We start from the raw sequence: 26,515 nt of genomic DNA, 5'->3' as shown, positions 1-26,515 counted from the left end.
TTCTGCTGCAGGGGGCACCTGTTCGATCCCTTGCCGGGGAACTAAGATCCTGCATGCCACGTGGCGTGGCCAAAAAAACCCGAAAGTATCCACAGGGGATTTGGTCCTGGAGTCCCAGCAGATAAAAAAATCTGCAGATGCCCAAGTCCCTTATATAAAATGGCACAGTGCAATGAATACCATCGGCCTTCCTTACTCATTTGGGTTTGGCAGAATTCAGTTCCTTGCCAGTCGTAGAATTAAGATCCCCATTTCCTTGCTGGTTGTCAGCTGGCGGTATTTTTTAGGGGCCAGCTCCATTCTTTGGCTCCTGGACTCCTTTCCTCCTCCTTCAGTCATGAAGGTTCTCAACTTTTAAGGACTCATGTGGTTAGATTGGGCCCACTTGGATAATCCAGGATAATTCCCCTATCTCAAGATCTATACCCTTAATCACATCAGCAAAGTTCCTTCTGCCAAGTAAGAACAGATTCTAGGTTTTAGGGCATGAACATCTTCCTGTGGGAGAGGGGACCATGATCATGATTCAGTCCATATAACAGAATGCTCTGCAGAATGAATTCAGTTTACATATACCTAAGTGGAAAGCTGTCAATGTGTATTAAATTTAAAAAAACAACTGTATATTATATATAATATCACCTTATTTCTGTTAAAATTATTTAGTTGCAAAAGAATTATTTTAACATGCATGGGGGGAAAATTGGATGACTACACATCACATTACTATTATTTCTGAGGCTACAGGATCAGAGGACTTTCATTTTATGGTATGTTTGAATTTTTCACAGTTAACACATATTACTTTTACAAGCTGTTTGTTGTGCTAGTTAAGTAGCTCTGTTGAGTGCTATATGGGATAAGAAACCTAAGACAAAGGCCCAAAAGGAGATAGTAGTTTTATTTGGGAAGAGAGTATATATACAGGTGAAACACTATTTAATACAAGCCAGACAGTGCACATTATTCTAAATTGTTGGGTACACAGTCTAAGTGCTATAGGACTTTAGAGGAAAGAAGGAAATTAACAGGTTTTTCTGTAGCTAATATATATAAATGAGATTAAATTTACTCATTTAAATAAAAATAATAAATGCATACTGTAAAAATTCAGTAGAAAAAAAAACAGCTTCATATATTGTTTTGCACTTGGCTATTCTGTAATTCATTTAGTCTCTTCTTAATGGACATTCCTGTTGTTTCCAGGCTTACACATATGGACATTCTTTTGCAAGTCTGTCTGTAGGGTAAATTTCTAATAGTGGGATTGCTAGATTAGAGTATGTCCATTTAAACTCTTTGAGAGAGGAGAGGGATATAATTAGTGGTGGGACACATGGGAATTTCAGAAAGCCATGTTGTTTCATTTCTTAACTGAATGGTAGGTTCTACGTGGGTGTTTCATCTTTTATTATTCTTTGTACCTTATAGTTCATTATCTACTTTGTATGAATAAAATACTGGAATAAAAATATCTTAACTTTTTTTGGATAGACATTAAAATTTGTTCCCAATTTTTTGTCCTAAAGTCACTCCCAAAGTATATGAGACATGAGAGTGCCTGTTTCGTCACATCCTAATAGCTTGTTGTTGCTTTTTGCTGTTTGTTTCGTTTTGATTTTTTTTTTTTTAATTATTTTTGGCTGCATCGGGTCTTCCTTGCAGCGCACAGGCTTTCTCTAGTTGCGGCGAGTGGGGGCTACTCTTCGTTGCGGTGCACGGGCTTCTCATTGCGGTGGCTTCTCTTGCTGCAGAGCACGGGCTCTAGGCACACGGGCTTCAATAGTTGCAGCACGTGGGCTCAGTAGTTGTGGCTCGTGGGCTCTAGAGCACAGGCTCAGTAGTTGTGGCACATGAGCTTAGTTGCTCCGCGGCATGTGGGATCTTCCCGGACCAGGGCTCGAACCCGTGTCCCCTACATTGGCAGGCAGATTCTTAACCACTGAGCCACCAGGGAAGTCCCTGATTTGTTTTTAAAATAGTGAATCTACTTTTTAAAAATTCCATGTGATCAGTGCACTTGGATTTTTTTTTTAAGTTTAAAAGAATTGCTCAAAGGCTTCCAGAAATGTCAGTTCCCTGCTTCTACCCCGTCTAACCCCTGTGTCCCATTCAGATCTTTCGGTTCTTAAAGCCGTTCCTTAACCATATACTATACTGCTTTCTCTTGATTCTGCAATATTAGTTATCTGTTTAGAAAAGGATTTAAATGTCTTATCTCCCTCCTTCCTACTCCCTATCTTCCGACTGTAGTTAATTTGAATGTTTTTTGGTTCTGTCAGTATTCAGTGTTTAAGTGATTTTTGCTCCCTGTTGTATCAAGTAATATACTATAAAGTGTTGATAATTACTTTTGCTTTCTTTTACAACCTTCTGCTTTTCTGAAATAATTGATTTGCTTTTATTTCCTTAGTGTTCAGTTTGTACCTGTCACTATCACGTCTTACCAAACATCCTCTTGATATGATTTTCTGTGGAGTAAATTCTATTGACATGTTAATATAGTAGATATTATGTAATATAGTATACTAATATATAAGAGTCTGCCATGTTTTGACTCCAGTCTGGACTGGTTTTTCGCTGGGTGTGCTGCATTCCATGTCACCCTGAGGTGTCTCCCCTCACCATCATCGTGGGACTTCATTGCCTCTTCTTTGTGTTGGAATGCCTATTTCATAACTCCCATGTTTTTATGTTTCTTGCTTTAACTTCGTTGTTTGGGTGGAGTATGCTCTCAAAATAGCTTTCTGTGAAAAGGTGAGAGGTGAAATTTTTGAGACACTTGATATCTTAAAATGTCTCTATTCAACCCTCAAACTGACTAGGTACAGAATTCTAGGTTGAAAAAAAAATTCAGCTCTATGAATTGTTACAGCCTCAGTGACTTCTAGTTTCTAGTGTATTTTTGCTCTTTAGTACCCCCTTTCCCTCTGTCCTCAGAAGCCTTTAGGATATTTTCCTTATCCTTGATTCCCTGAAAATTTAAGTGTTTTGTTGGTTGGTTGATCGGTTATTAGTTTTCTTTTCTTTCTTTGGGCTAGCTATGCAGTGAACGCTTTCTATATGGATATTTATGTCCCTTAGGTCTTAGAAGTATTCTTGTATTATTTCTTTGATAATTTCTTCCCCATATGTGCTTTTATCCTTTTCTGGAACTTTATTGTATGTTGAGATAAAAGAACATCTCATGGGTTGGTTATGATGTTGAAACATGAATTGAAGAATATGATTAGCTCAATCCTCTGCCCTTTAGGAATGAGAAGGAGGGATGGATGGTGGGAGGGATCAAAATAGGCAGAGAGGGCCTTCCAAATTGAGAAACAACTTGAACAGAGTTAGGGAGGTAGGAATTCTAACACAGGGCATTATGGAAAATGCTGTTAGGGAGACCAAATTAGAGAGACCCGAGAAAGCGAGGCAGGAAAGTGACATTTTGTGACATGGGAAAGTGGAAGTTACTGATGGATGGTTTTTGAACTAGTGAGTATTTAAAGATAGTTAAGCTGGTAATGGTGAGCAAAATGATTTGGTGAGATAAGAAACTAGAACTTGGGAGAATCACTAGAAGGGGGTTTTAATAAATCAGGTCTGAGGTTGGTAAGTAGAATGAAAAGGAAGATATAGATATGAGATTATTTTATGGAAAAATCAACAAGATACAGTGACTAGATATTGATGATGAAGTGAGAGTTAGTTTGACTAATAACTTTTCACTTCCTTAACCCTTGAGGTGTTTAGCTGCTCATGCTGCATTGACATGGAGCCCGTTTTCTTAAGCATGAATAAAAGCAAGTAGCTGATGATGCAGCCTTTTTTTCCCTCATTCACCTCCCAGCATTAATGATAGGACTCAGTATGGGGATGGTTGTTTCTCTGTCACCTTACATAAGTGCTTGTAATACATATTTGCCTATTTTCCATCTATTTTGCTTATAGGGAATGCAAATGTGAATTAGTATTTTGTATAAATTCTTGTATATCTCTTGACAGCATACTTGGACAAGCTTATCAGCTACTCATCACCCTGCTGTAGGCAGGGAAATGGAAAAGGTTATACATTTATTTTCTTTTGATTTGGCACCTCAATTTTTAGAATACAAATTGACAAAAAAAAATTATCCCTTTTAATTACTGAATTGAAATAACATTTCTTTGGAAGAACTAAAGATGCCTTTTAGTAATACCATTGATCATTTTCTCTTATAAATCTCTTTTTTTCTTTTAATCATAACCCATGGAGAATTTATTAACTTTGATTTCTTTCCTCATTCTGCTCCTTAATCATTATTTTCCTAGGTGATTTGTTGAGAGGTTAATGTATGCCCCTTTCTTTTAATATGGTTTTCTGTTTTTAATCTTGGAGAGATTTTTTCTTTTTCTGAAGAGGAAAATATGGGAAATTGTGAAGTTTTCTAAAATTATAAGCTAGGAAACTTTTATGTAGCACAGCCTTTTCTAGATAATACATTTTGCCTGTAGCTTGCATCTGCATGGTATTTCCGTGATTGAGAGCGCCCTCTTCTGGTGACATAGAAATAATTCAGGAAGCGCTTCCTTAAGCCAAAGTCAGGCTCATTGGTATATTGTGTGTTCATGTAGTACTTGTTGTGTACATCTTTCGGAGGAGTTGAGAGATGCCACTCCTCCAGACAAGAATAACCTATTAGGAAATTTTTTCTGTGTTAGGTGGAACGACCTCCTTCTCCATTCTCCATGGCCCCACAAGCTTCCCTTCCCCCAGTGCCACCACGGCTTGACCTTCTACAACAGCGAATATCTATTCCTTCGGGTGCTTCTGGTCTTGCAACTGCTTCTAAGGTAAAGCATTATCCATTTCTACGTTTTCTGATTCTTTGTTGTGGATTAGTGGGGTTTGATTGATTGCTTCCATCGTGCTTCCACAGGCTCCTTCTGGCTCCCTTCATAAGGACAAACCATTACCAATACCTCCCACTCTTCGAGATCTTCCACCACCACCCCCTCCAGACCGGCCATATTCTGGTGGAGCAGAAACCCGGCCTCAGAGACGCCCCTTGCCTTGTACACCAGGCGACTGTCCGTCCAGAGACAAACTGCCCCCTGTCCCCTCTGGCCGCGCTGGAGAAGCATCATGGCTGCCTCGGCCAATCCCCAAAGTACCAGTAGTTGCCCCAAACCCTAGTGACCCCTGGACGGGGAGAGAATTAACCAACCGGCACTCACTTCCATTTTCCTTGCCCTCACAAATGGAACCCAGAACCGACGTGCCTAGGCTCGGAAGCACATTCAATCTGGACACCTCCATGGTGAGTCCTGATTTTGAAATTATTTATCTTAATAACAAACATTCGTGGATGACATTGAATGGGTCAGTTCTGTGGTATGTTTTGTACAGGATTCAAGGATAATATTAATCCCTACCCTCAAGAAGTGTATATGTTAATATGTTTGTTAATGCAATAAATGTGTTTCTGTGTGTGTATGCCATGAGTAGTATAAATAGAAAACACTTCAGTTTTAAAGAAAGGAGAGATTATTGCTAGATAGAGCAATCATGAGGGCTTATGGAAAGAGTGGCATCTGAATTTGAAGTATTCTTTCCAAAGTGGATACAGTTTTAAAATAGACCTACAATGACAGAAATGCTCAAGATGTATTGTGGGATAAGAAGTAGTTTAATTTGAGAAAAACAGAAATTCTGTGTACCAGAGTAGGAAAAGGGGCTAGAAAGGAGCATTGCTGCTAGATTAGAGCACTTTGTATACCCCCTCCCAAAAGAATTGGAATTTATTTGGTACAAATGAAGAGTACGTGAAGATTAAATTAGTGGAGTGACGTGACCAAAATGATGGTTTAAAGAGAGGAATCTAGGAGTAGTATGCAGGATGGATTGGAAAGAGAATAGGTTGAAAAAAGGGAGGTTAGCAGTCCATTGGATAAGCATGAGATAATGGGTCCAGAACGGGGGGTGGGAGAGGTATATTCCTTCTTTTGTTGGTTCATTTATGCACTGAGCAAAAAAAGTTTGCCCTCACAAAGTTAACATTCCACCGGAGGAAAAATGGAAAATAAACAAGATAAGTTACAAAACATGTAAGATAGTGGATGCCGACGAATGCTGTGGAGAAAAATAGGGTAAAAACAAGGTATAGGGAAAGTTGGGATGGGGCAGGTACATGGAGGGATGGGGTACAATTCTGAGCAAAGACCTGGAGTAGTGTGGGGAGTGACCTGGAGCAACGGGGGATGAGGGAAAAGCAAGTGAGTTTGGGAGAGTCTATTTGAGGAATAACCAAGGGGTCTCGTATAGCTGGTACTGGGTAAACAAGGGGAAGGATCCTGGTCTAGGAGCAGGAGGGGGAGCCGGTTTAGGTCGAGACTTTAGGGAGCATGAAACAAAGACCCAGAAAGGCTTGAAAGCAGTCAGTGGGCGGAAAAAAGGATGAAAAATCACATACACACACATAAACACATGCACACACCCCAGAGGTTTTGAACCTGGCTAACTAGCGACAGACATGTTGAATTTGAGATGAGCCATTGAAGGAAGAATTGTTCAGTAGGTAGTTAGAAATCCAAGAAAAAGATGGAATTGGAGGGTGAAGTTGAGAAATGCTGTGGTCCTTAAATGAACTATGTATTTCTTGGTTGAAAGGGAAAGGGGAGGGTAACTTGGTATTTAAGTGGCATTTATGTGATAGGCAGTCTAATTAGTGAGAGTGGATTAGGTTTGACTTTCTGGTGGCATCAGTATAGAAAGATGTATAGATTTTTTAAGCTAGAATGGTATTTGTGCAGACAGCCAGTTTCCTCAACTCTCTCTAGAATTAAAACAAACAATAAAACCCCATTTTCTTGGCTCTTTTTAGAACTGTCTCCCTAACCCTTACATTTGAACTTTCAACCATACTTTTGTCACACATAATAATCCTTAAGCATGGCATTGGGGGTGAGGTCTGTGTCTGTATGATTGTTCTTGTTATTTTGAATAGATTAAATAAGTAAGAGGAGATACTTAGCTGTATTAAGAAGGTTCTTTTTTTTTTAACACTTTTCTTTCCAGAATATGAATAGCAGCCCATTAGCAGGTCCAGAGTGTGAGCATCCCAAAATCAAACCTTCTGCATCTGCCAATGCCATTTATTCTCTGGCTGCCAGGTAAGTTTACTAAAATTATATTTCATACAGTAGAGCTGATACTTTTAAACAACTTATTTACAGAAAATTTAGAAAACCCAGAAGAGTATAAAGAAGAAAATTAAAATTGACCTGTATTTCTATTATGTAAAAATTATCATGTTTTGGACTGTTTCTTTCTATTATTTTCTCTATGTATATGTACATAGATCAGTCTTGCTGGGGCTCATCAATTTTATTAATCTTTTCAAAGAAGCAAGTTTGGTTGGGTTTTGTTTTTTGTTTTTTAAATATTTATTTATTTGGCTGCACTGGGTCTTAGTTGTGGCCCATGGGATCTAGTTCCCTGACCAGGGGTTGAATCCGGGCCCCCTGCATTGGGAGCATGGAGTCTTAACCACTGGACCACCAGGGAAGAAATTTTTTAAAAAGCCAACCGGGACACTTCCGTGGTGTGGCCAAAAACAAAAAACAACAACAACAAAAAGGTCGGCAGCAATCATTTGACCATATATGTGAGGACTTATTGATACTTCTAGGCTTTCGACTCTATTCCATCAGTCTATATGTCTGTCTTTATGCCAACACCACACTCTTTTTTTTTTTTAAATTTATTTTACTTTATTTATTTATTTTTGGCTGCATTGGGTCTTCGTTGCTGCGTGCAGGCTTTCTCTAGTTGCGACGAGTGGGGGCTATTCTTCGTTGCAGTGTGCAGGCTTCTCATTGCGGTGGCTTCTCTTGTTGCGGAGCTAGGGCTCTAGGCGCGCGGGCTTCAGTAGTTGCGGCTCACGGGCTCTAGAGCGCAGGCTCAGTAGTTGCGGCGCACAGACTTAGTTGCTCCACTGCATGTGGGATCTTCCCAGACCAGGGCTTGTACCCGTGTCCCCTGCATTGGCAGGCGGATTCTTAACCACTGCGCCACCAGGGAAGCCCAAGTCCTCTGTTTCTTTACTTATCTTCTGTCCTCTTGTTCTGTCCATTATTATGAGTGGCGTATTGAAATCTCCAGCTGTTATTGTAGATCTGTCTGTTTCTCCCTTTAATTCTGTCAGGTTTTACTTCATATATTTTACTGTTATTCGGTGTATAAATGTTTATAAGTTTTAAATCTTCTAGTGTATATAATGTTCTTTGTCTCTTGTAACCTTTTTTGATTTAAAGTCTATTGTGTCTGATATTAGTATAATATCAGAGTCTCTTATAGACAGCGTATAATTGGATTGTGTGTTTTAATCCAATCTGCCGGTCTCTGTCTTCTGATTGGAGAGTTTAACTCATTTATATTTAAAGCAATTACTGATAAGGAGAGACTTCTGTCATTGTGCTATTTGGTTTCTGTATGCCCTGTAGTTTTTCGTTGCTTATTTCCTGCATTACTGTCTTCTGTGTTTAGTTGGGTTTTTGTGGTGAAATATTTAAGTTCCTTTCTCATTTCCTTTTGTGTGTATTCTATAGATATTTTCCTTGTGGTTACCATAGGGATTACATTTAACATCCCAAAGTTTTAACACTATAATTTGAATTTATGCTGGCTTAACTTCAATAGCATACAGAAACTATTCTCCTTTACAGCTCCACCACACCCATTTCGGTTGTTGGTCACAAGATTACATCTTTATACATTGTGTGCCCCTAGTTCTTTTAAACGAGTTCATGAACTAGTTCTTTTAAATGCATTAGTTTCCTAAATTATGCAAAAAAAGAGATTTGGAGTTACAAACCAAAGTTACGGTAATAGTGGCTTTTACACTTTCCCTTTAAATGTATTGCTGTCTTAAATCATGTGGAAAAAACCAGAAGGTACAGTTACAATAGTACTAGCTTTTATAATTGTCCATGTATTTACCATTATTAAAGTCTGTATTTCTCCATACAGCTTGAAATTACTGTCTAGTGTCTTCATTTCACCCTGCAGGACTCACTTGAGCATTTCTTTCAGGGCAGGTCTAGTGGTCACGTACTCCCTCAGCTTTTGTTTATCTGGGAATGTCTTGATTTCTCCCTCACTTTTTTTTTTTTTTTTTTTTTTTTTTTTTGCGATATGTGGGCCTCTCACTGTTTTGGCCTCTCCCGTTGTGGAGCACAGGCTCGGGACGTGCAGGCTTCGCGGCCATGGCTCACGGGCACAGCCGCTCCGCGGCATGTGGGATCTTCCCGGACCGGGGCACGAACCCGTGTTCCCTGCATTGGCAGGTGGACTCTCAACCACTGCGCCACCAGGGAAGCCCCTCTCCCTCACTTTTGAAAGACAGTTTTACCAGATACAGGCATACCTCAGAGATACTGTGGTTTTAAGTGTGCAGTAGCATTATGTCTAAAAATATATATGTACATACCTTAATTTTAAAATACTTTTTTGCTAAAAAATGCTAACCGTCACCCAAGCCTTCAGCAAGTCATAATATTTTTACAATAGTAAAATCAGAGATCACTGATCACAGATCACTGTAACAAATATAATAATGAAAAACTTGAAATATTTTGAGAATTATCAAAGTGTGACACAGAGACTTGAAGTGAACAAATGCTGTTGGAAAAATGGTGCCAGCAGACTTGCTTGATACAGGGTTGCCACAGATCTTCAAGTTGTAAAAAACACCATCTGTGAAGTGTAGTAAAACAAGGTATGCCTGTGTAGGATTCTTGGTTGACAGCTTTTTTTTTTTAGCGCTTTGAATATATCGGCCCACTGTCTTCAGGCCTCTAAAACTTCTGATGAGAAGTCTGCTCATAATCTTATTGAGGATCCTTCGTACATGATGTTTTGCTTCTTTCTTTATCTTTGTCTTTTGAAAATGTGGGTCTCTTGAGTTCCTTTTCCTTGGAGTCTATTGAACTTCTTGGATGTTTATATTAATCATTTTGGGAAGTTTTTGGCCCCTATTTCTTCAGATATTCTCTGCTCCTTTCTCTCTCTCTCTCTCCTGGGACTCCCACAATGTATGTGTTGGTCCTTTGGTGGTGTTATGTCCAACAGCTCCCTTGGGCTCTGTTCAGTTTTCTTCAATACTTTTTCTTTCTGTTTGTTCCTCAGCCTTGATAATTTCCATTGCTCTGTCTTTCAAGTTCATTGATTCTTCTCGCTGCTCAAATCTGCCTTTGAATCCCTCTAGTGATTTTTTTTTCATTTCACTTGTACTTTTCAGTTCCAGAATTTCTTTTTTGTTTCTTCTTAGGTTTTCTGTCTCTGTTGATACTTCCATTTTATTCACACATTGTTTCCTTGATTTTCTCCACATCTTCCTTTAAAATCTCATGGAAGTCACTTCAGCCAGAGCAGGATGGGCTTACAACAATGCTGGGAGGTGCAACAACAGTGCTTGCTGCCCCTTTGTCAGCACCTCTGTGAACAGGAGCAGCAGTCAGAAGTCAGAACACAGATTCCCAATATTTGGAGGGCTGAGTCCTTTTTGCCACCCTGGCTCCTGCAAGCTGTGTACAGGCTGCTCCAGGAACATTTGCACAGCTGCCTGCTATGTGGCAGGGTTGAGAATGGGTAGCTGCTACTATGCTAAGAGCTGAAATTAACAACAATTTAGCCTCCCAGTCTTCACCTGTAAGTTACAAGCCTTCAACAGACTCTAGAGGTCCAAAATAGTTACATCAGACAACTTCTACCGTCTTCCCAGAATCCTCGTTGAGTATCTGCTTTTTGTTTGTTTGTTTGTTTTTGTGGTACGCGGGCCTCTCCCGTTGCGGAGCACAGGCTCCGGATGCGCAGGCTCAGCAGCCATGGCTTACGGGCCTAGCCGCTCCTTGGCATGTGGGATCCTCCCGGACCGGGGCGCGAACCCGTGTCCCCTGCATCGGCAGGCGGACTCTCAACCACTGTGCCACCAGGGAAGCCCGTATCTGCTTTTTGTTTCATTGCTTTCTCCTCTTTATTTTATTCTTCCAACTTCCTTTAGGTTTTATTTGTTATTTTTCTAGCTCCATGAGATGCGTGCTGTATTAATCTGCTCAGGCTGCCAAAACAAAATACTATCTACAGACTGGGCAGCTTAAGCAGCAGAATTTAATTTTCTCATAGTTCTGGAGGCTGGAAGTCCAAGATCAGGATGTCAGCATATTTGGTTTCTGGTGAGGAATCCTTTACTGGCTAACATGCTTGCATAACCTTCTCACTATGTCCTCACATGGCCTTTCCTTGATACATGCACTCACAGAGAGGTATAGAGAGTGACAGCAAGCTGTCTGGTATCTCTTCTTATAAGGACACCAATCCTATTGAGTCAGGGGCTCATCCTCAGGACCTCATCTAACCTTAATTACTTCCTCAGATGTGGCCCCATGTTCACAGACAGCCACACTGGGGATTAGGGCCTCAAAAGTAATTTTGGGGAGGACACAAACATTCAGTCCATAACAGATGCTGTAGCTGCATTCCACAAATTTTGATTATGTCCTGTTTTCATTATCATTCACTTCAAAATATATGGTTTTCCATCTGTGATTTCTTCTTTGACTCATCAGTTATTTATGTGTTGCCTGATTTTCAAACACTGGAAGATTTTCTGGTTACTCTTCTGTTACTGCTTCCTAGTTTCATTCCAGTGTGGTCAGAAACCATACTCTGTGATTTCAATTTGTGCTATTTGTTGAGACCTTTATTGACTAGTTAATGGTAAATTCCATACATATTACTACCTTCATTTTATAAAAATGTATATTCTGCAGTTGTTGGGCACAGCATTCTGTATGTGTCGTTTGTTAATTGTATTCAACTATACTATCTTCCTGCTGATTTTTTTTTTTTAAGTCTACATGTTCTGTCAAATACCAAGAGGAGTGTGTTAAATTCTCCCCCTATAATTGTGGGTTTCTCTTTTTTCCTTTAGGTCTATCTGTTTGTATTGTATATGTATTTAGTATATGTAATTAGGATACATAGAAATTTAGAATTATCAACTAAATGATAATTGTTTTGATTATTCCATTTACTCTCTAATTCTGCTTCTAACCAGCCTTAGTCTGTTTTTACTTATATTAAAATGGCCACATCGGCTCTGTTGTAGTGTTTGCATGATCTTTTTCCATCCTTTTACTTTCAACTTTTCTGTGTTCTCATTGAAGTTAGGTTTCTCATAAGTAGTATATACTCGTTGGCTTTTCCCCCCACTAAATCCAGTCTAGCATTTTTGTTTGTTTGTTTTGAAATAATTGGAATATTTGTTCCTACTCTTTTCTCCATTTTCCCCATCTTTTCTGTGTTCATTTTTTTCTACTTTTTTTCTTTGGGATTAAAGTATTTTTTGTTATACTGTTTCACTCCTAATACTTTTTTAACAGTTATCTTAGGGATTCCAACATATACCTTTGACTCATTAGAGTCTACTTTGAATCAGTCCCTCTTAACACTTCTTGGACATTTAAATTTCCCACATATTTATACTATAGCAGTCCTCCTTTCTTCCTGCTTTACCACACTTCCACCTGGAATCTTTTTCCTTCTGCCCAAATAACTTCCTTTAGAGAGATGGGGTGTGGGGGGGAGAGAAAGAGGAGGGGGTGTTAGTGTATCTTCTATTAATGGATTCTCTCAAATTTTGCTTGACTTAATATGTCTTTTATTTCACTTTCATTTTTTTAAAGATATTTTCACTAAGCATAGTACACTTGACCCTTGAACAACCTGGGGGTTAGGGACGCTGACCCTCCCCGCAGTGGAATATCCAGATATAACTACAGTGGGCCCTCTGTATCCACAGTTTCGCGTCTGCAGATTCAGCCAACTGTGGATTGTGTAGTACTGTAGTATGTATTTATGGGGAAACATCTGGGTAAAAGTGGACCTGTGCAGTTCAAGCACATGTTGTTCAGAGGTCAACTGTATTCTGAACTGGAGTTATTTTCTTTCAGCACTTTAAAAATATCATCCCACTGCCCTCTGACTTTCATTATTTCTGTTGGAAAATTAGCGTAATGTTGCTCCTTTAAGGGTATGATTCTTTTTCTGACTACTTATAAGACCTTTTTGTCTTTGGATCCCAGCAGTTTCACTCTAATGCGTCTGTGTAGTTTTCTTTATATTTATCCTTCTAAGGTTTGTAGAGTTTATGGATTTTGTCATTGGATGTTTTGAATCGGTTTTAGAAAATCTCAGCCACTGGGAATTCCATGGCGGTCCAGTAGCCAGGACTCTGCAGCCTCACTGCCGAGGGCCCAGGTTCAATCCCTGGTTGGGAAGTAAAATCCCATAAGCCGGGCAGCGTGGCCAAAAAAAAAGAAAAGGAAGTAAAAAGAAAGAAAAATTCAGCATTGAAAATCTCAGCCACTATTTCTTTTTTCTTTTTTTTAATTTTTATTGGAGTATAATTGATTTACAATGTTGTGTTAGTTTCAGGGGTACGCTGTTTCTTAGAATACACTGAATAGTGCAGTCTCTTTCTCCTCTCGCTCTGTGACTCCAGTTACCTGAAAGTTCTACCTTTTCACCACACCTCATATAGCCCTTATGCTCATTTCTGTGTTTTCCATTCTTTTTCCTCTCTTTACTTGTATCTGAATAGTTTCTACTCTATTTCAGTTCCCTAATCTTCTGTTTTGCAGTTTCTAATCTGCCCCAGAATCCATCCATTGTATTTACAGATTCTGTGTTTTTAGGTCCTAGAATTTCCATGTGAATTAAAAAAAAAATTATTCTGTAGTTTTCTAATAAAATTCTCCATCCTCTGTTTTAATGGAATATATACATTATAATTATTTTAAAGGCCATGTCTGTTACCTCCAACTTTGTCTCTCTAGTTTGGCAAGACAACCAAAGTACTACTACTTTTTGCCTGGTTTCTCAGAATCTAGTCCCACTCATACGTGGTTTAAGGATTCGCAGTAGCTCGGGGGACAGTTACAGACAGAATTTCAAACCTACTTCTCTACTGTTCCCTTCTCCAGGATTTTTGACCCCTCGTGCCTTGGCCCAAATTCCAATCCCTCTCTCCTCAGTCTCTTGAAACTGCCTTGAAACCCCAAGTTCAGAACCCCTAATATGGGGCTTATTGCAGTGTATTCTCCTTGCCTCTGGAATCTTGGCCTCTCAAATCTTGGCTGCCTGGTTGCTCTCCAATGCCTTCTTTCTTTTGTATATTTTCCTGCTTTTATAGCTAGCTGTTCTAGGCAGACGGTTAGACAGTGCTTGTTACTTGGCTATAGCTACAGACATGTAAAATGTATATATGTTTTAGATCAAGATGTAGTTTTATGTTTTCCCTTTTGTTAAACTTAGCATTATATCTTGGGCATTTCCTCCTATCAGTTAAAAAGTTCTTCAAAATCCGCACTTTATTTTATTTTTTTAAAATATTTATTTATTTATTTGGTTGCATGGGGTCTTAGTTGCAGCAGGCGGGCTCCTTAGTTGTGGCTCATGGACTCCTTAGTTGCAGCACGTGGGCTCCTTAGTTGTGGCGGGTGGGCTCCTTAGTTGCAGCTCCAGGGCTCCTTAGTTGCGTCTTGCAGGCTGCTTAGTGCTGGCACACGGACTCCTTAGTTGTGGCATACATGTGGGATCTAATTCTCTGACCAGGGATCGAACGTGGGCCCCCTGCGTTGGGAGTACAGAGTCTCATCCACTGTGCCACCAGGGAAGTCCCCAAAATCCTCACTTTTAATTATTGCATATTATTATGTAATGTGGCTGTAACATCATATATTTAATCATTCCCTGTTGTTGTATATTTATTTTGTTTAAAAGCTTTTACTGTCATAACTTTGCTTCAGTGAACATCTTTTTACATAGCCAGAGATGCAGCCAAGGTAGAATTACTGTGACAAAAGAATGTGAATGTTTTAAAGTATGTATTGCCAAAATGCTTAATGAGTAAGAGGTGCAATTGTATATTTTTATTAACATCATCAACAAAAAGAATTAAAATTTTTGGATTACCCTTTTAATGATCCTTTTCTCTTTATGAAAATAGTATGTGTTAATTATAATAATATTTAGAAAACACAGATAAGTGATGCTAAAGAAATAAGTTACCCATCATCTTACCACCTAGAGTCAGACAGTGATCAGCAACATGTAATATGCTCATTGCCAGTCTTGTGTGTATGGAATCATGCTGTACATGCTGTTTTTCACTAGGAGTACCTTGAACCTCGTAGGATGTTATATATTTCTTGTACAATGATTTTCAAATTATTTCAAATAATTGCAAAGCAGTTCATTCTTTTTGTTTTCTTTTTCTGTTTTTTATTCTTCATCTTCCAGACCTCTTCCTGTGCCAAAGCCACCACCTGGGGAGCAGTGTGAAAGTGAGGAGGACACAGAGTATATGACTCCTTCCTCTAGGCCTGTGGGACTTCAAAAGCCAGAAGTGAAGTGGCCTCTGGAAACAACCCAGAGTTCACGGTAGGCTCACAACAATCCTATCTGGGAATTCAGTTGACACCAACTCACCTGCTTGGCTTGGTGCCTGCACACAGCATTACCCAGCCAGAAATGAAGCAGAAAGATGTGTGTAACCGCTAATGTTTTAAGCTTCTTGCAGCTGTAAGCAATTCCACTTAATGTTTCTTCAACATCACAGTAATTTCAAAAACATACACAGCTACTACTAGGAATAAGAGTCAATCTTTTGATATTTACTAGTGATATTGGCAAGAGGAGAATGGAGATTCTTGATAGAATCAGGGTCTAGAGAAGTTGTGAATAGATATATCTTAATAAGTTTGCAGATAGCAGAGTTCTATTTCTGAAGACCATTATGCCACTTTCCTTCTGGTCCAGAGCCTGTGATTGTAACCAGCAGATCGATAGCTGTACCTACGAAGCAATGTATAATATTCAGTCCCAGGCGGCACCATCTGTCACAGAGAGCGGCACCTTTGGTGAGTAGTCGTTCTGCTACTTTAACAATCATTGATGTGCCGGAGGAATGAGCCTGTAATGTTTGGCCAATGAGAACTTGACCTAAGCGGAATATTCGTAAATACTTTTCTTTGCAAAATATCTTTGATCTGTGGCCGTAAAACCACCTCCTCTGTTTTATTTCCCATTTACACAGCTAGTTCCTTTTGTGTTTTTCATCCTTCTAGGGCCTGGAGGCCTCTGTGCTACATGGCCTGGATCGGCAGTGCTGACAGCTAGCTCCCTCTTATTCCCATTGCTTTTCAACACTGCTGAAATTCTTGTGTGTGTGGGTGGTGAATACTCAATTCCCATACTAACTAGCTTACCAAGTTGAAAGTCCAAGAAGGCAGTACACACAACAGGGCCCTTTGGCTGATCTTCCAAGGTGAAATGCAGACGAAGATGTTGAATGGATGCTATAAAGTGGTGCTGGAGTCTTGGACATCCGTGACTGTTAACCTTGGCAAGGGTAGCTTTTGACATGTTCAGAAAAGTAGAGCTGCAGGATTAGTGCAGATCTTATTTTCCCTGTTTCTTTTATCTCTACGTGCTGGGCCACACGGTGTTTGGCCCCTAGTGGTTATTCGGTAACCATTTGATTCTGTATATGTTTGAATGAACGGATGCCCCCGTACTGAAATGTTAGAAGGTGAAGTACGCTGGAAAAAGAAGATAACTGCACAAACTGTTCTCTAGGTGAAGGGAATTTGGCTGCAGCCCATGCCAACACTGGCCCTGAGGAATCAGAAAATGAAGACGACGGGTACGATGTCCCCAAGCCACCTGTGCCCGCGGTGCTGGCCCGCCGCACACTCTCTGACATCTCCAACGCCAGCTCCTCCTTCGGCTGGCTGTCTCTGGAAGGTGATCCCACAACAAGTGAGTCTCCAGGCTACCTTGGGTTTGTCCTGAAATGCTGTATGGCTTCTTATTTATACTGAAACAGAGATGACTGCCTGGTGACAGTAAGTCAGTAGCTGGAAGGAGTGGACTAAAGTGGGAGGAAAGCTGGTCCTGGGTCCCAAATTAGGAAGTTAAACTGTATTCAGGCTCTTGAGGATTTTGCCAGACTTAGAAATGAGGTTGTTCCTTAAACCCTGGCTCTTCCTGTGCTGGGGGTAAGTATTAATAGGATTTCTGGCCCTTCTGAGCGTGCATGATGATGGTAGTAATTCATTTTGATGGTTCAGACCACACTTCTGGGCCCTGTCCCTGTCCCATTGGAAAGGAGGCGTGTCAGCTCTGGAAAGCACGCTGAGTAGGCCTGGAGCCAGCCCGCATTTGAGCCTTGACTGTTAAGGACTGTTCTTCTTGCACCTGTGGCCGCCTGGGAGGGCAGCAGCCAGAGTTGCTCTCACTTTAGAAATGGAAGACAGCCTTCAGGACAGCTGGTGAAAAAGATACATGGCATCCAGTTGCCCAAACAGGCGGTGATCCCCACCCGCCCAACCTTGTTTAATGCTTCTTCGCTGCAACCTAGGCTTATTTCTGTTTCCTTATTTGCATAGGGAGAAGTTTAGTGTCTTCTCTGGCCCCTCGGAAGTGTTTTTTAACTAATTCAGGCAATGATGTGTGTGAAAACTTGGTGCTCGGTGTAAAGCGTGGTGCAGGTGCAGGTGTCCTGTGTGGAGGGCAGCGTGGTCCCTGTCGGCAGGACAGGCGCGTGGTGCCTTTAGAAGGTTGTTGTGCTGTGAGGGGAGGAGGCTGTAGACAGAAGCCCTTGAAACTGTAAAACCCCGCCTTGTGACTGCACGTGTACCTGACGGACAGTAGGTCCATAATATCTCGTATTAGCACATCGGATGAGGATTCCCGCCCCGCCCCGATTTGCAAACATTCTCTTTCCTGTTTCTTCCAGACTTCACTGAGGGTTCCCAAGTTCCTGAGAGGCCACCCAAACCGTTCCCTCGGAGAATCAACTCTGAACGAAAAGCAGGTAGCTGTCAGCAAAGCACCGCCGCCACCTCACCGCAGCTCTCCAGTGAGATTGAGAGCCTCATGAGTCAGGGATACTCCTACCAGGACATTCAGAAAGCTCTGGTCATTGCCCACAACAATATTGAAATGGCCAAAAACATCCTCCGGGAATTTGTTTCTATTTCTTCTCCTGCCCACGTAGCCACCTAGCACACCCCCTCCGTGCCGCAGCTTAGAGGACCGAGGAGCCGGGAGCTCTTGCTCGAGTAGCACCTAAAAGGGCAGAGAGGTTCCTTTGGAGACTTCACAATGAGGTCTTGCCCTGTGTGGGATATCACATCTGTGGTTCCAAGATTTCAAAGCAGTGGAATGAGAATGGAGCAGCTAGGATGTTGTCTTATTTTATTTGTTTTGAGAGTGCATTTGAAGGTGTCCTTTAGTCCCTCCCCACTTGGAGAGAGTGTGCATTTTTATTAAATGGTAGCCTACCTGGGGAATGGTCCAGAAAGCAGTAGGAGAAGCACTGTGCTATAAATCCTAATTGAGGACTTAAGACTTTCTTAGGTTAAGGATGTGGTCGTGTGCGTCTTGTCTGTCTGTCTGTCTGTCTGTGGTTGTGTGTGTCCTGTGATTATAAGATTTACCTGCTGTGTGTGTTAATCCCAGGCAGGGAATTAGCACAAGATGTTTAAGAAGGAATCTTAAAGACTGCCATCAACTGTGGTTTTATACCCAACCCCCGTGTGTATTACAACTCCAACACTCCCCTTTGGCTTGGATTATCGTGTGCGTAGCTGAAGTCTTGTATTTTTAAAACACCCTCCCTCTGTCCTTTCCTCAGTCTCCTCCTCCCTCCTCCTCCTTGGTGTCTTGTCATTGGCAGTGGGCTTGCTATGACCAGCCTTACTGAAGCCGAGCAGCTTATAGGATGTTCTTTATTGTGTGTGATGGTGTTGATTTGTTTGGTAGATAGGTGGGAAAAAAGTACTGTTGCTCTATCGTTATGGTCCTGTTTGATACTCGCAGCGAACACTGGTCACTCCAAAGCACTGTTTCTATAGGAACATTGAGTCTGTTTTGAAAAAGGTGTTTCAATTATCCTAATGACATAGTGACTGCTTTGAGATAGAGGCCTTCAGATACATTCCACGCCCTCCCCAGAAAATAGTCTGTGGGAGTCAGTTGCCTTGGTGCCAGGTGTGTGTTCTAATGTAGGTCACTAGGTTTTCTCTTTAATGGGAAGGGAAAACATTTGTTTCCAGCATGGCTTTCTGGCCCAAATACCATGAAGCTCTTAGGAAGCTCCATTCACATGCTCTTTACCTTGTTGTACATAAAATGCACAAAACAGACAATAAAGATTTATCTCTTCAGTTTTTCTTCCCAGTGAATTTCAGCTTATATGGGTGTCTCCCTTTGAATATGAGCCAGGTTGTATTTTCAGAGATGAATTTTTTCTTTGCCCTTTAAGGAATGGGGGGAATACCACCCACGGTAGCACAGCATTCTGCTGATAATTAGCACCAACCCTACCTTGGTGCCACCCTTGCTTTTCTCTTGTGCCTATGGCTTTGGGAATGTAGCGTTTCCTTCTTCCTTTCCTTCCCCTTTCTTCTTCACGTTAGGTCCTATGTACTCTTTAGTGACTGCATTCCCCACAGTAATTAGACATCACTGGGTGTAGTAAACGACTTTACTGCGGACAGACAACATGTGAAAAGCCCTGCAGCTTGTGCCGTCGCCAGTTTGTAAAGAAGACTCAGAGTCTTGTGTGGGGCACCATTGGTACGTTCCTGCAGATACTGCCAAGGCACCACTTGAGTTCAGTTAGTTCTCTGGCCAGGGCCTCTTACTGACTTCCCTAGCAGTGTGTAACCTTCCCCCTTGTCAGAAGCAAGCCTGCCCTTTGATAAATCTACCTTCCTCACAATCTAAATCATGGTTTTGTCATGAGATCCAAAGAGAAATGACTCTCCTTACACCTGTTTTCTTTCCCATCTTGTCGTCTTTGGACCTAAAACTTTATCTAGCTCTTCTCTTGGCTTTCAGCTACTCCCAGGTCTTTTGATTTTCTCCTCTTGCCTCAGAGTCACTTATGTTCCCAGAGGAGATAGTTCAGGGCTTTTTGCTGACTTGCTGTGGTTACCCGGTGTCTCCTCTACGTGGCAGAAAATAATACAGCCCCCAACAGGTGCAGGAGGGCCTGGATCGCGATGGAGAGGGCAGAGGAGAGCAGCAGAGAGGAGGAAACAGTAACTAACATCTCCTTCTCAAAGCCAGCATAGTGTTTCACTTGTGGTAGCATTCAGTTTTGCACTTTGTTTAGATGTTGAAGGCCTAGACAGAGAGCTAGAGAAAATGGCCGCAGTTTGCATACCTCTCCACACTGGAATTTTTCGGTGTCTGTAGATACTACCCATAGTCTGGAGATCTATCAAGAGAATAAAGCACTGGTTCTGTATATCTTTTGCCTTTTCAGAATGCATCCCAAATCTTCTTTGAAGATTATGTCCTTACTTACATAGGCTAAAGGCAAGTTCATCCTTTCTTTTCATAACTGAATACCCCTGAGGCTCATCAGGTCAGCCCCCAAACTAGGTGCCAGATGCCCTGTGTTGAACGTGGGGATCTAGGCTGAACTAGGTGTGCACCATTGCATGGGTTGGTTCTTAGCTTGTTGGCCACGTATCTGCAGGTGTTCAGGGTCTTAGACGGTTCTGTGAGGGGTTTTCTCTTGGGATGCTCTGAGGTCATGCCTGGGTCCATGCCTGAGATTGCCAGGTGAGGCTCAGGAAAGTTTTTGCATGGCTTTTGTTTTGAGGATATTTCTAAAACTTTAATTTCTTAAATTTTCCTTTGACTAAGGCACCAATAACCCATTCTTCGTCCTCCATTTGTATGGCAATTTTTAATTCTTTGGCTCTGCTCTGATTTTAACTAAAATTGCCCTTTCACAAATGGGCTTTGAATTTCGCCATTTTCGGCAAACACATCCCCTTTCCCGCTCTTAATTACAAACGATTCCTCCTCTGTTACCTGTCAGGTAAGTAAGGTAAAAACCACTTTGATGTTTTCCTTTTTCTCAAGTGCACTAGGCTGTTCTGTTCAACCTGGTCTCCTGCTTCCGCATGTCTCCCTGGGTTGCTTTACACAGCCTGCCTTGTTGCTGGTGCCTGCTTTGCAGTACTTAATCAGCTGCACCTGCTGTACTCCTTCCATTAAAGTCAGGAGTTATCAAAGTGGAAAAACCCTGTGGGCTCAATGATATACCTCCCTTTAGGTAAATAATCGATTAGGCAGTTTGTCGTCTCAGCATTTATGTGTTAATATTTATATACATAGTGATATATACCTGTGGATGGCCATTCTCTTCCGCTAGCTCTCTCTGTCCCCCAGTGCCACTCTTCATATTCTGCCATTCTTCTGTTCTTTTGCTTCCTATACAGACTCTCAACACCAGGACCCAGGGTGTGGGATGGTACTATTAGTATCATTTAGCTGTTTTGTGGATTTAAAAAAAAAAATTGGGGGGTTGCTATTCCTCACAATTAAAATATTTATTTCCTCTATAGATAGGTAAAATATATTTTATGGTCCAGTCAGCAATCTTACACATGAATTTTTGTATATTTGCTTGCAAAATAGGGACCAGCTATATGTTCTCTTTAACAAGATGTAGACCTTTTTGTGTGTGATCAGCCATGGTGTTAGTGCAGAATATTCTCCTACCTCACATCTTAAAAGGCGGTGGGATACAGGCCCTCTTCCCGAACTGTAAGTCCCCCTTCTTGCTGTTGGCCTTTCTGACTCTGCAGTGACCACTGCCCATGGAATACCGGTGTTCTGACTATTGGCTTGGCTCTAACATTGTATGTGTTCATTCAGCAAGTGTTTATGAGTGATTACCATGAGCCTGAAGTGTCAGCTCTGTGTTCTCCCCTGCCACCATATGGTGGTTTACTGATGTAGAGCAGTTGTACTTGGGCTGTCTAGCATGTGCATTTGGCCCTAAAATAGCCGTTCCCAATAAGATTGTGCAGGTTATATTCACAGCTCTTTTATGTAGACATTTCCTTATAGAGCTGTCCTGGTTAAAAATCAGTTCAAGACACTCCCATTAACCCCTGTTGTCTTCCTGTAGCTTTGACAAGGTCTGGGAGATTCCTCCATGTAAGTCTCATGGATACCCACCATTTTTATGTGTTTAAGTCGAATCTGTTTGGTGGTGGGTTGGTATGTTGGCTCAGAGTTGCACAATAGGGCAGTTAAATGTTTAAGTAAAGCATCTGCCTACATACCCCTTTCCACTCTAGTGCCTTCCTTGATCTTTTTACTGAGCTGCCTGTACCTCTGATCCCCTTTATAAGGAAGTTTTCTTATCACCCTTCTGGGACCTCTCACCATCTCCCATTCTATGTGGAACTTGTTTCAATCCTTCAACAACCTCTCAGCTAATCCTGTGTCTTAGAAGGGCTGAAGGTGTGCGAGAGGGATGGGCACCTGTTTCTGGGTCCTGATCTTCAACCAGTTGTTTGGTCTCCCAAGAGCCAGGCAGTAACATAGGTTGAACTCAGTCAGTTCTCAAAAACGTCAGCCTGTATCTCTAGGGGTACGGAGCTTAGAGACCGTAGAACTTAGTATGAAAGTCAACACGTTATTATCCTCCTAGACTTTCACGTTATTATCCTCCTAGACAACACGTCATTATCCTCCTAGACTTTCACGTTATTATCCTCCTAGACTTTCAGGCCCTAGAAATTCTATCTAAAGTATTCTCAGTTGGCATAAAGCATTACTATTTCTACTTTGATCTCAATCTACATTAGCAGTCTCTCTTTAGAAATGCGTGTAGCCATTTAATGCATGGAGATGGATGCATAGTGGAAGAAGGTCAGGGCTGTATCTTTGACCATCCTGTTGAGCAGTCCTTTGGATGCAAGAAACAGATGGATTCAAGCAGAAGAAAGGAAGGAATCAGAAGGATGCAGGGTATTTCCCAGAACCCAGGATAAGCGGTACAGTTGATTCTGCTTGGAGCTGAGAAACTTTGCAGCTAGTCCTTTCTCCTGCTCGTCGGTCTGTTTGTCGGTATGCATGGCCCCAACATAGGCACCCCAGTCCTCACGACCCCCAGCTCACCATTAAATGGGATCACCGTTTTAACAGATTCCCAGTGCCTCTTGGTTCATATTCTCAAGAAAGACTATGATCAGCCCAGCACATTGATCAGGTATCGACCCCCGACTTTGCCACACAGGGCAGCAGCGGCATGCTGCTTCAGATGGGAAGTAGGGGCGGGGGAGGTTCTCAGGGAGGAGGGGATAGATACCCTAAAATACTTTACTCTAGTAGTAAAACTTACCATACTGCTTTTTTGAGACTGGAAAGGCAGGCATGGGACTATGTCTGGGACTTGGAGGAAATGCTTAGGTTAAAGTTAATTTAGGTTACTGTCTTCTTTGTTGCTTTATTTCCTGTTTTTCTTCCCTTTATGAATCTTGGCATCCAAGATTTCTTACCTCCCTCTTTAGGACCAGTTTCTCCTGTTCCGGAGCTAGTCTTTTCTTAGGTGACATTTCTTAGCCTTCATTCAGTCTCAGGTTTCTAGCCTTCTTTGATTTCATTTAGAGAGCAGATCACAAATCCACTGTAGCCCCTAGCCGTGGACTTCTGGGCTCTCTTCAGGTTTTAGTGCTGAGAACATACTCATTCTATGGGCCCATGGCCTGCCTCCCTCCAAGCCCTCCTCCCCACCCTTTTATCTGGTCTTTCCTCTATGAGGGGAGCTCTGCAGTAATATTCTTAGGCAGGCCTTCCGAGGTACCTCAGAAACTACTTCGCCAGTAAGAATTTATAAAGTTGGGACAGTTGCCAGGATATAAATTAGGTATAGATTCCAATTTAGAGAGACTTTTTACTGAGAGCTGTTTAGACAGGATGCATTTGTCCTCCCTGTCCAGTTGCTTCCTTTGTCGTCCTAGAGTAAAGCCTTTATTTTTTGGTTTTTTAAAACTGTGCTTCTGCTTGCCTGAATCTTTTGATCTTATTTATCTTATCCGGGAGCCTGTCCTGTGTTACTGAGGCATTTCATAATTACTTATAACTTTTTTAAACTACTGGAGTCATTTGATGTACACAGAAGTAACCTAATAATCCAAAGATACACACTGAGGCCCGTGATGAAGGCTGGGGCCTGTGTGTTTGAAATTCCCTTCTGGGCGCCAGAATTAAGCGGCAGAGGGATAGCAGTGCCACTCGCCTTCACAGAGTTCTAGGAAACCTGGGTTGGTTTCAAAGGCGAGCACCAGTTTTTCTTGGTTCCAGAAAGTAGCCCAGGAGTAAGTGGGGGAAATCGGGGCGCGGAGAGCGAGCCCTGCCTGGAGGCTCACTCGCAGTTGGCTGCAGAGCATGGTGCCAGAGGGCCAGCTGTTGACTAACAGACTAACAACTGTTTGGAGATCTCGCGGCCCCTTCCCTTGTTCAGTGCTTGAGAAGAATGTGGCTGACCACTCCCTGTGTTCGTAGAGAGCAGAGGCTGAAGGCAAACCTCAGCTCTCCTACTGATTTGGCAGTGGAACAAAATCAGAGTTCTGATTGCCCGGCCCCATATTCTTAGTCAGTCCCCAAAATGAACGTGTGAGGCGCCCTCCCGCAGTTCTCCTCCTACCCCTGGGCCGGTTTGGGGGGCCAGAGGGGTACTGCTCCGTACATGCTCTCTGAGCCTCCTCAGGCCTTGCGCTGCCTCCATGCTGAAGCCCTGAAGCGGGGTGTGCAGTGTGCCCACGCCCGGCACTCTGACATGGGTGCTGATGTGCCCTTTGTGTCAGTTCCCTGCGCCCTGTCTACCTCTGACCCTGTCCTGGGTGAGGGTGGCCATGCTTATGGCTGTCTGGAAACTGAAGAGGCAGAGAACTGCTTGCAAGTCTGCAGACCACATGTTTTCCCTTCCTTGGCTTCTTCCTTCTGCTGCTGGGTGAGGGAGCCATGCCCATGAGGGTGGATACCTCCTCTCCTGACCTGCCCTTCTCGGCACCGTTTTAGTGTCTTGGCCTTGACCTCCTGCTGAAACGTGTGGTAGGGGTGTGGCAGCTATGAGGTACCTCCTACATCTGCTTTCTGGCTGTGGTGACTTGGGATTTTTAACCTTATGTATCTTTTTTTTTTTCCTTTATTCAAAACAAAACAATTTTTAGCACACTGAAAAAAAAATTAAAAAAGCCAAACATTTTGTGCCTTTCTAAGGCAGCACTGTATCCCAGGCTGCATTTTAGGACTTAATATGGAAATACCAGAGTCTTAGCTCCTCTACCTTGAGTGTCATTAGTCCCTCCGGTCTAGGGGAGAGGAAGTGCTCCGTGCGGCTGGGGAGGTGGCCCCCAGGTGCAGCGTGTCCGCGGTCCCTTCTCCCTGCCACGGTGCTTCGTTGGAAGAAATGAGCATTGTATCCCAGGATCATTTGGTTGGTTCCAGTCAGAATCTTAGTGATCAGGTTGAATGTTCTGTGTTCAGCAGGGAGAGACAGAACGTTCCACGATTTCCAGGCATACTCTGGACCATTTCAAGTGACCCAGCCTCCTGATCCTATTAATGACCCAACTTCATGGAACAGTGTAGGGTGGACCCTCCTGAAAAGGGGAGGCTGTTTGGTTGTTCGTTTTGTCTTGTCTTCTTGCTGGGTCCTGAACTGGCCTTAGACCTCCTGCCTCTCCCTTAGACTTGGCTTTCCTTTCATTTGAAAACTTCAGACATAGAGCATTAAGCAACTAGTGCCCTCTGCAGGGGCGGGTTTTCCCCTGGGGGGGGGCAGCAAGGACCACGAACCGGAATAGAAGCCTGTCCTCAGTATTCGCCGCTGTAGGTTTCGACCAAAAAAAAAAGTTTTCTGTATGATGACGTTTTACTTATCTCTTTTCCTTTTCTCACTTCTTCCCTGCCTTTAACTAATAAAGAATTGGGAGATAGAAACAATTCTTTTCAAAGTCCTCCTTATTCAGGATTTTGACATTCTTGGCCTGGGTGGGGCTGGAGAGAACTTGATACTTTTCTCCAGAATGAAGAGTCCCATTTGTATATCAGTGTTAAAAATAAAACAAAATGAAAACTTAGATGAGATTTTTGTGGACTATTTTAAAAATGTGTCATTAATATAAAAAAATTATATTAGCAGTATTTAATCATTCTCACCTGTAAAGAATAAAACAGAAGGTAAATATTCTTACAGAGAATAGCAGAGCTTTAAGATTCATTTTCATTTTAAGTCCGTTTTGTTTTGCCAGTGTATTAATGTTTAGAGGTTCTGTTATACTAATGTTATTTATTAATTTTTTTTCATTTCCATACACAGTTAACTAAAGAGCTTTTTCAGGCACCCATGTCTGTAAAAAAATATTTTTAAATAAAGTTTCTTTTGTTGTAGCAGACCCGAGTTCTTGGTCATTTGTGGGTTAGGGAGTGATATATCGGGGAGCTATAGGGCCAGGTGCCTGGTTGTGCCAGTTCATCAGCAGAAGTCTGTTTTGCTACCTTGAGGGCAGTCTCAGTGACAGGAGAAGGGCAATAGCTCCTTGCCAGCAGCTCACCAGGCTCTGCAAGCTGCCTAGATACGGCAGGGCAGCTTTGCTGCTGAGT

At 42.0% G+C, this 26,515-nt stretch overlaps 1 protein-coding gene across 3 annotated transcripts in view; it reads left to right on the top strand.

Moving 5' to 3' along the window:
- CBL (Cbl proto-oncogene) overlaps nucleotides 1-26,305 on the top strand; it is a 91,014-nt gene extending 64,709 nt beyond the window's left edge. For all 3 annotated transcript variants that reach the window (XM_081240178.1, XM_081240177.1, XM_081240179.1), the window contains 7 exons: nucleotides 4,687-4,818; nucleotides 4,905-5,285; nucleotides 7,043-7,137; nucleotides 15,329-15,469; nucleotides 15,848-15,948; nucleotides 16,667-16,849; nucleotides 17,829-26,305. In XM_081240178.1, the coding sequence (XP_081096304.1) occupies nucleotides 4,687-4,818; nucleotides 4,905-5,285; nucleotides 7,043-7,137; nucleotides 15,329-15,469; nucleotides 15,848-15,948; nucleotides 16,667-16,849; nucleotides 17,829-18,097 (1,302 nt within the window). In that variant the 3' untranslated portion in view covers nucleotides 18,098-26,305. The remainder of the gene's footprint in view (nucleotides 1-4,686; nucleotides 4,819-4,904; nucleotides 5,286-7,042; nucleotides 7,138-15,328; nucleotides 15,470-15,847; nucleotides 15,949-16,666; nucleotides 16,850-17,828) is intronic.
- Nucleotides 26,306-26,515: the final 210 nt, after the last annotated feature.

This window comes from Mesoplodon bidens, assembly GCF_964165515.1.
Source record: "Mesoplodon bidens genome assembly, chromosome: 7".
Lineage (NCBI taxonomy): Eukaryota > Metazoa > Chordata > Mammalia > Artiodactyla > Ziphiidae > Mesoplodon > Mesoplodon bidens.
Note: the sequence above shows the minus strand (reverse complement) of the source record. Positions and strands in the feature narration are given on the sequence as shown.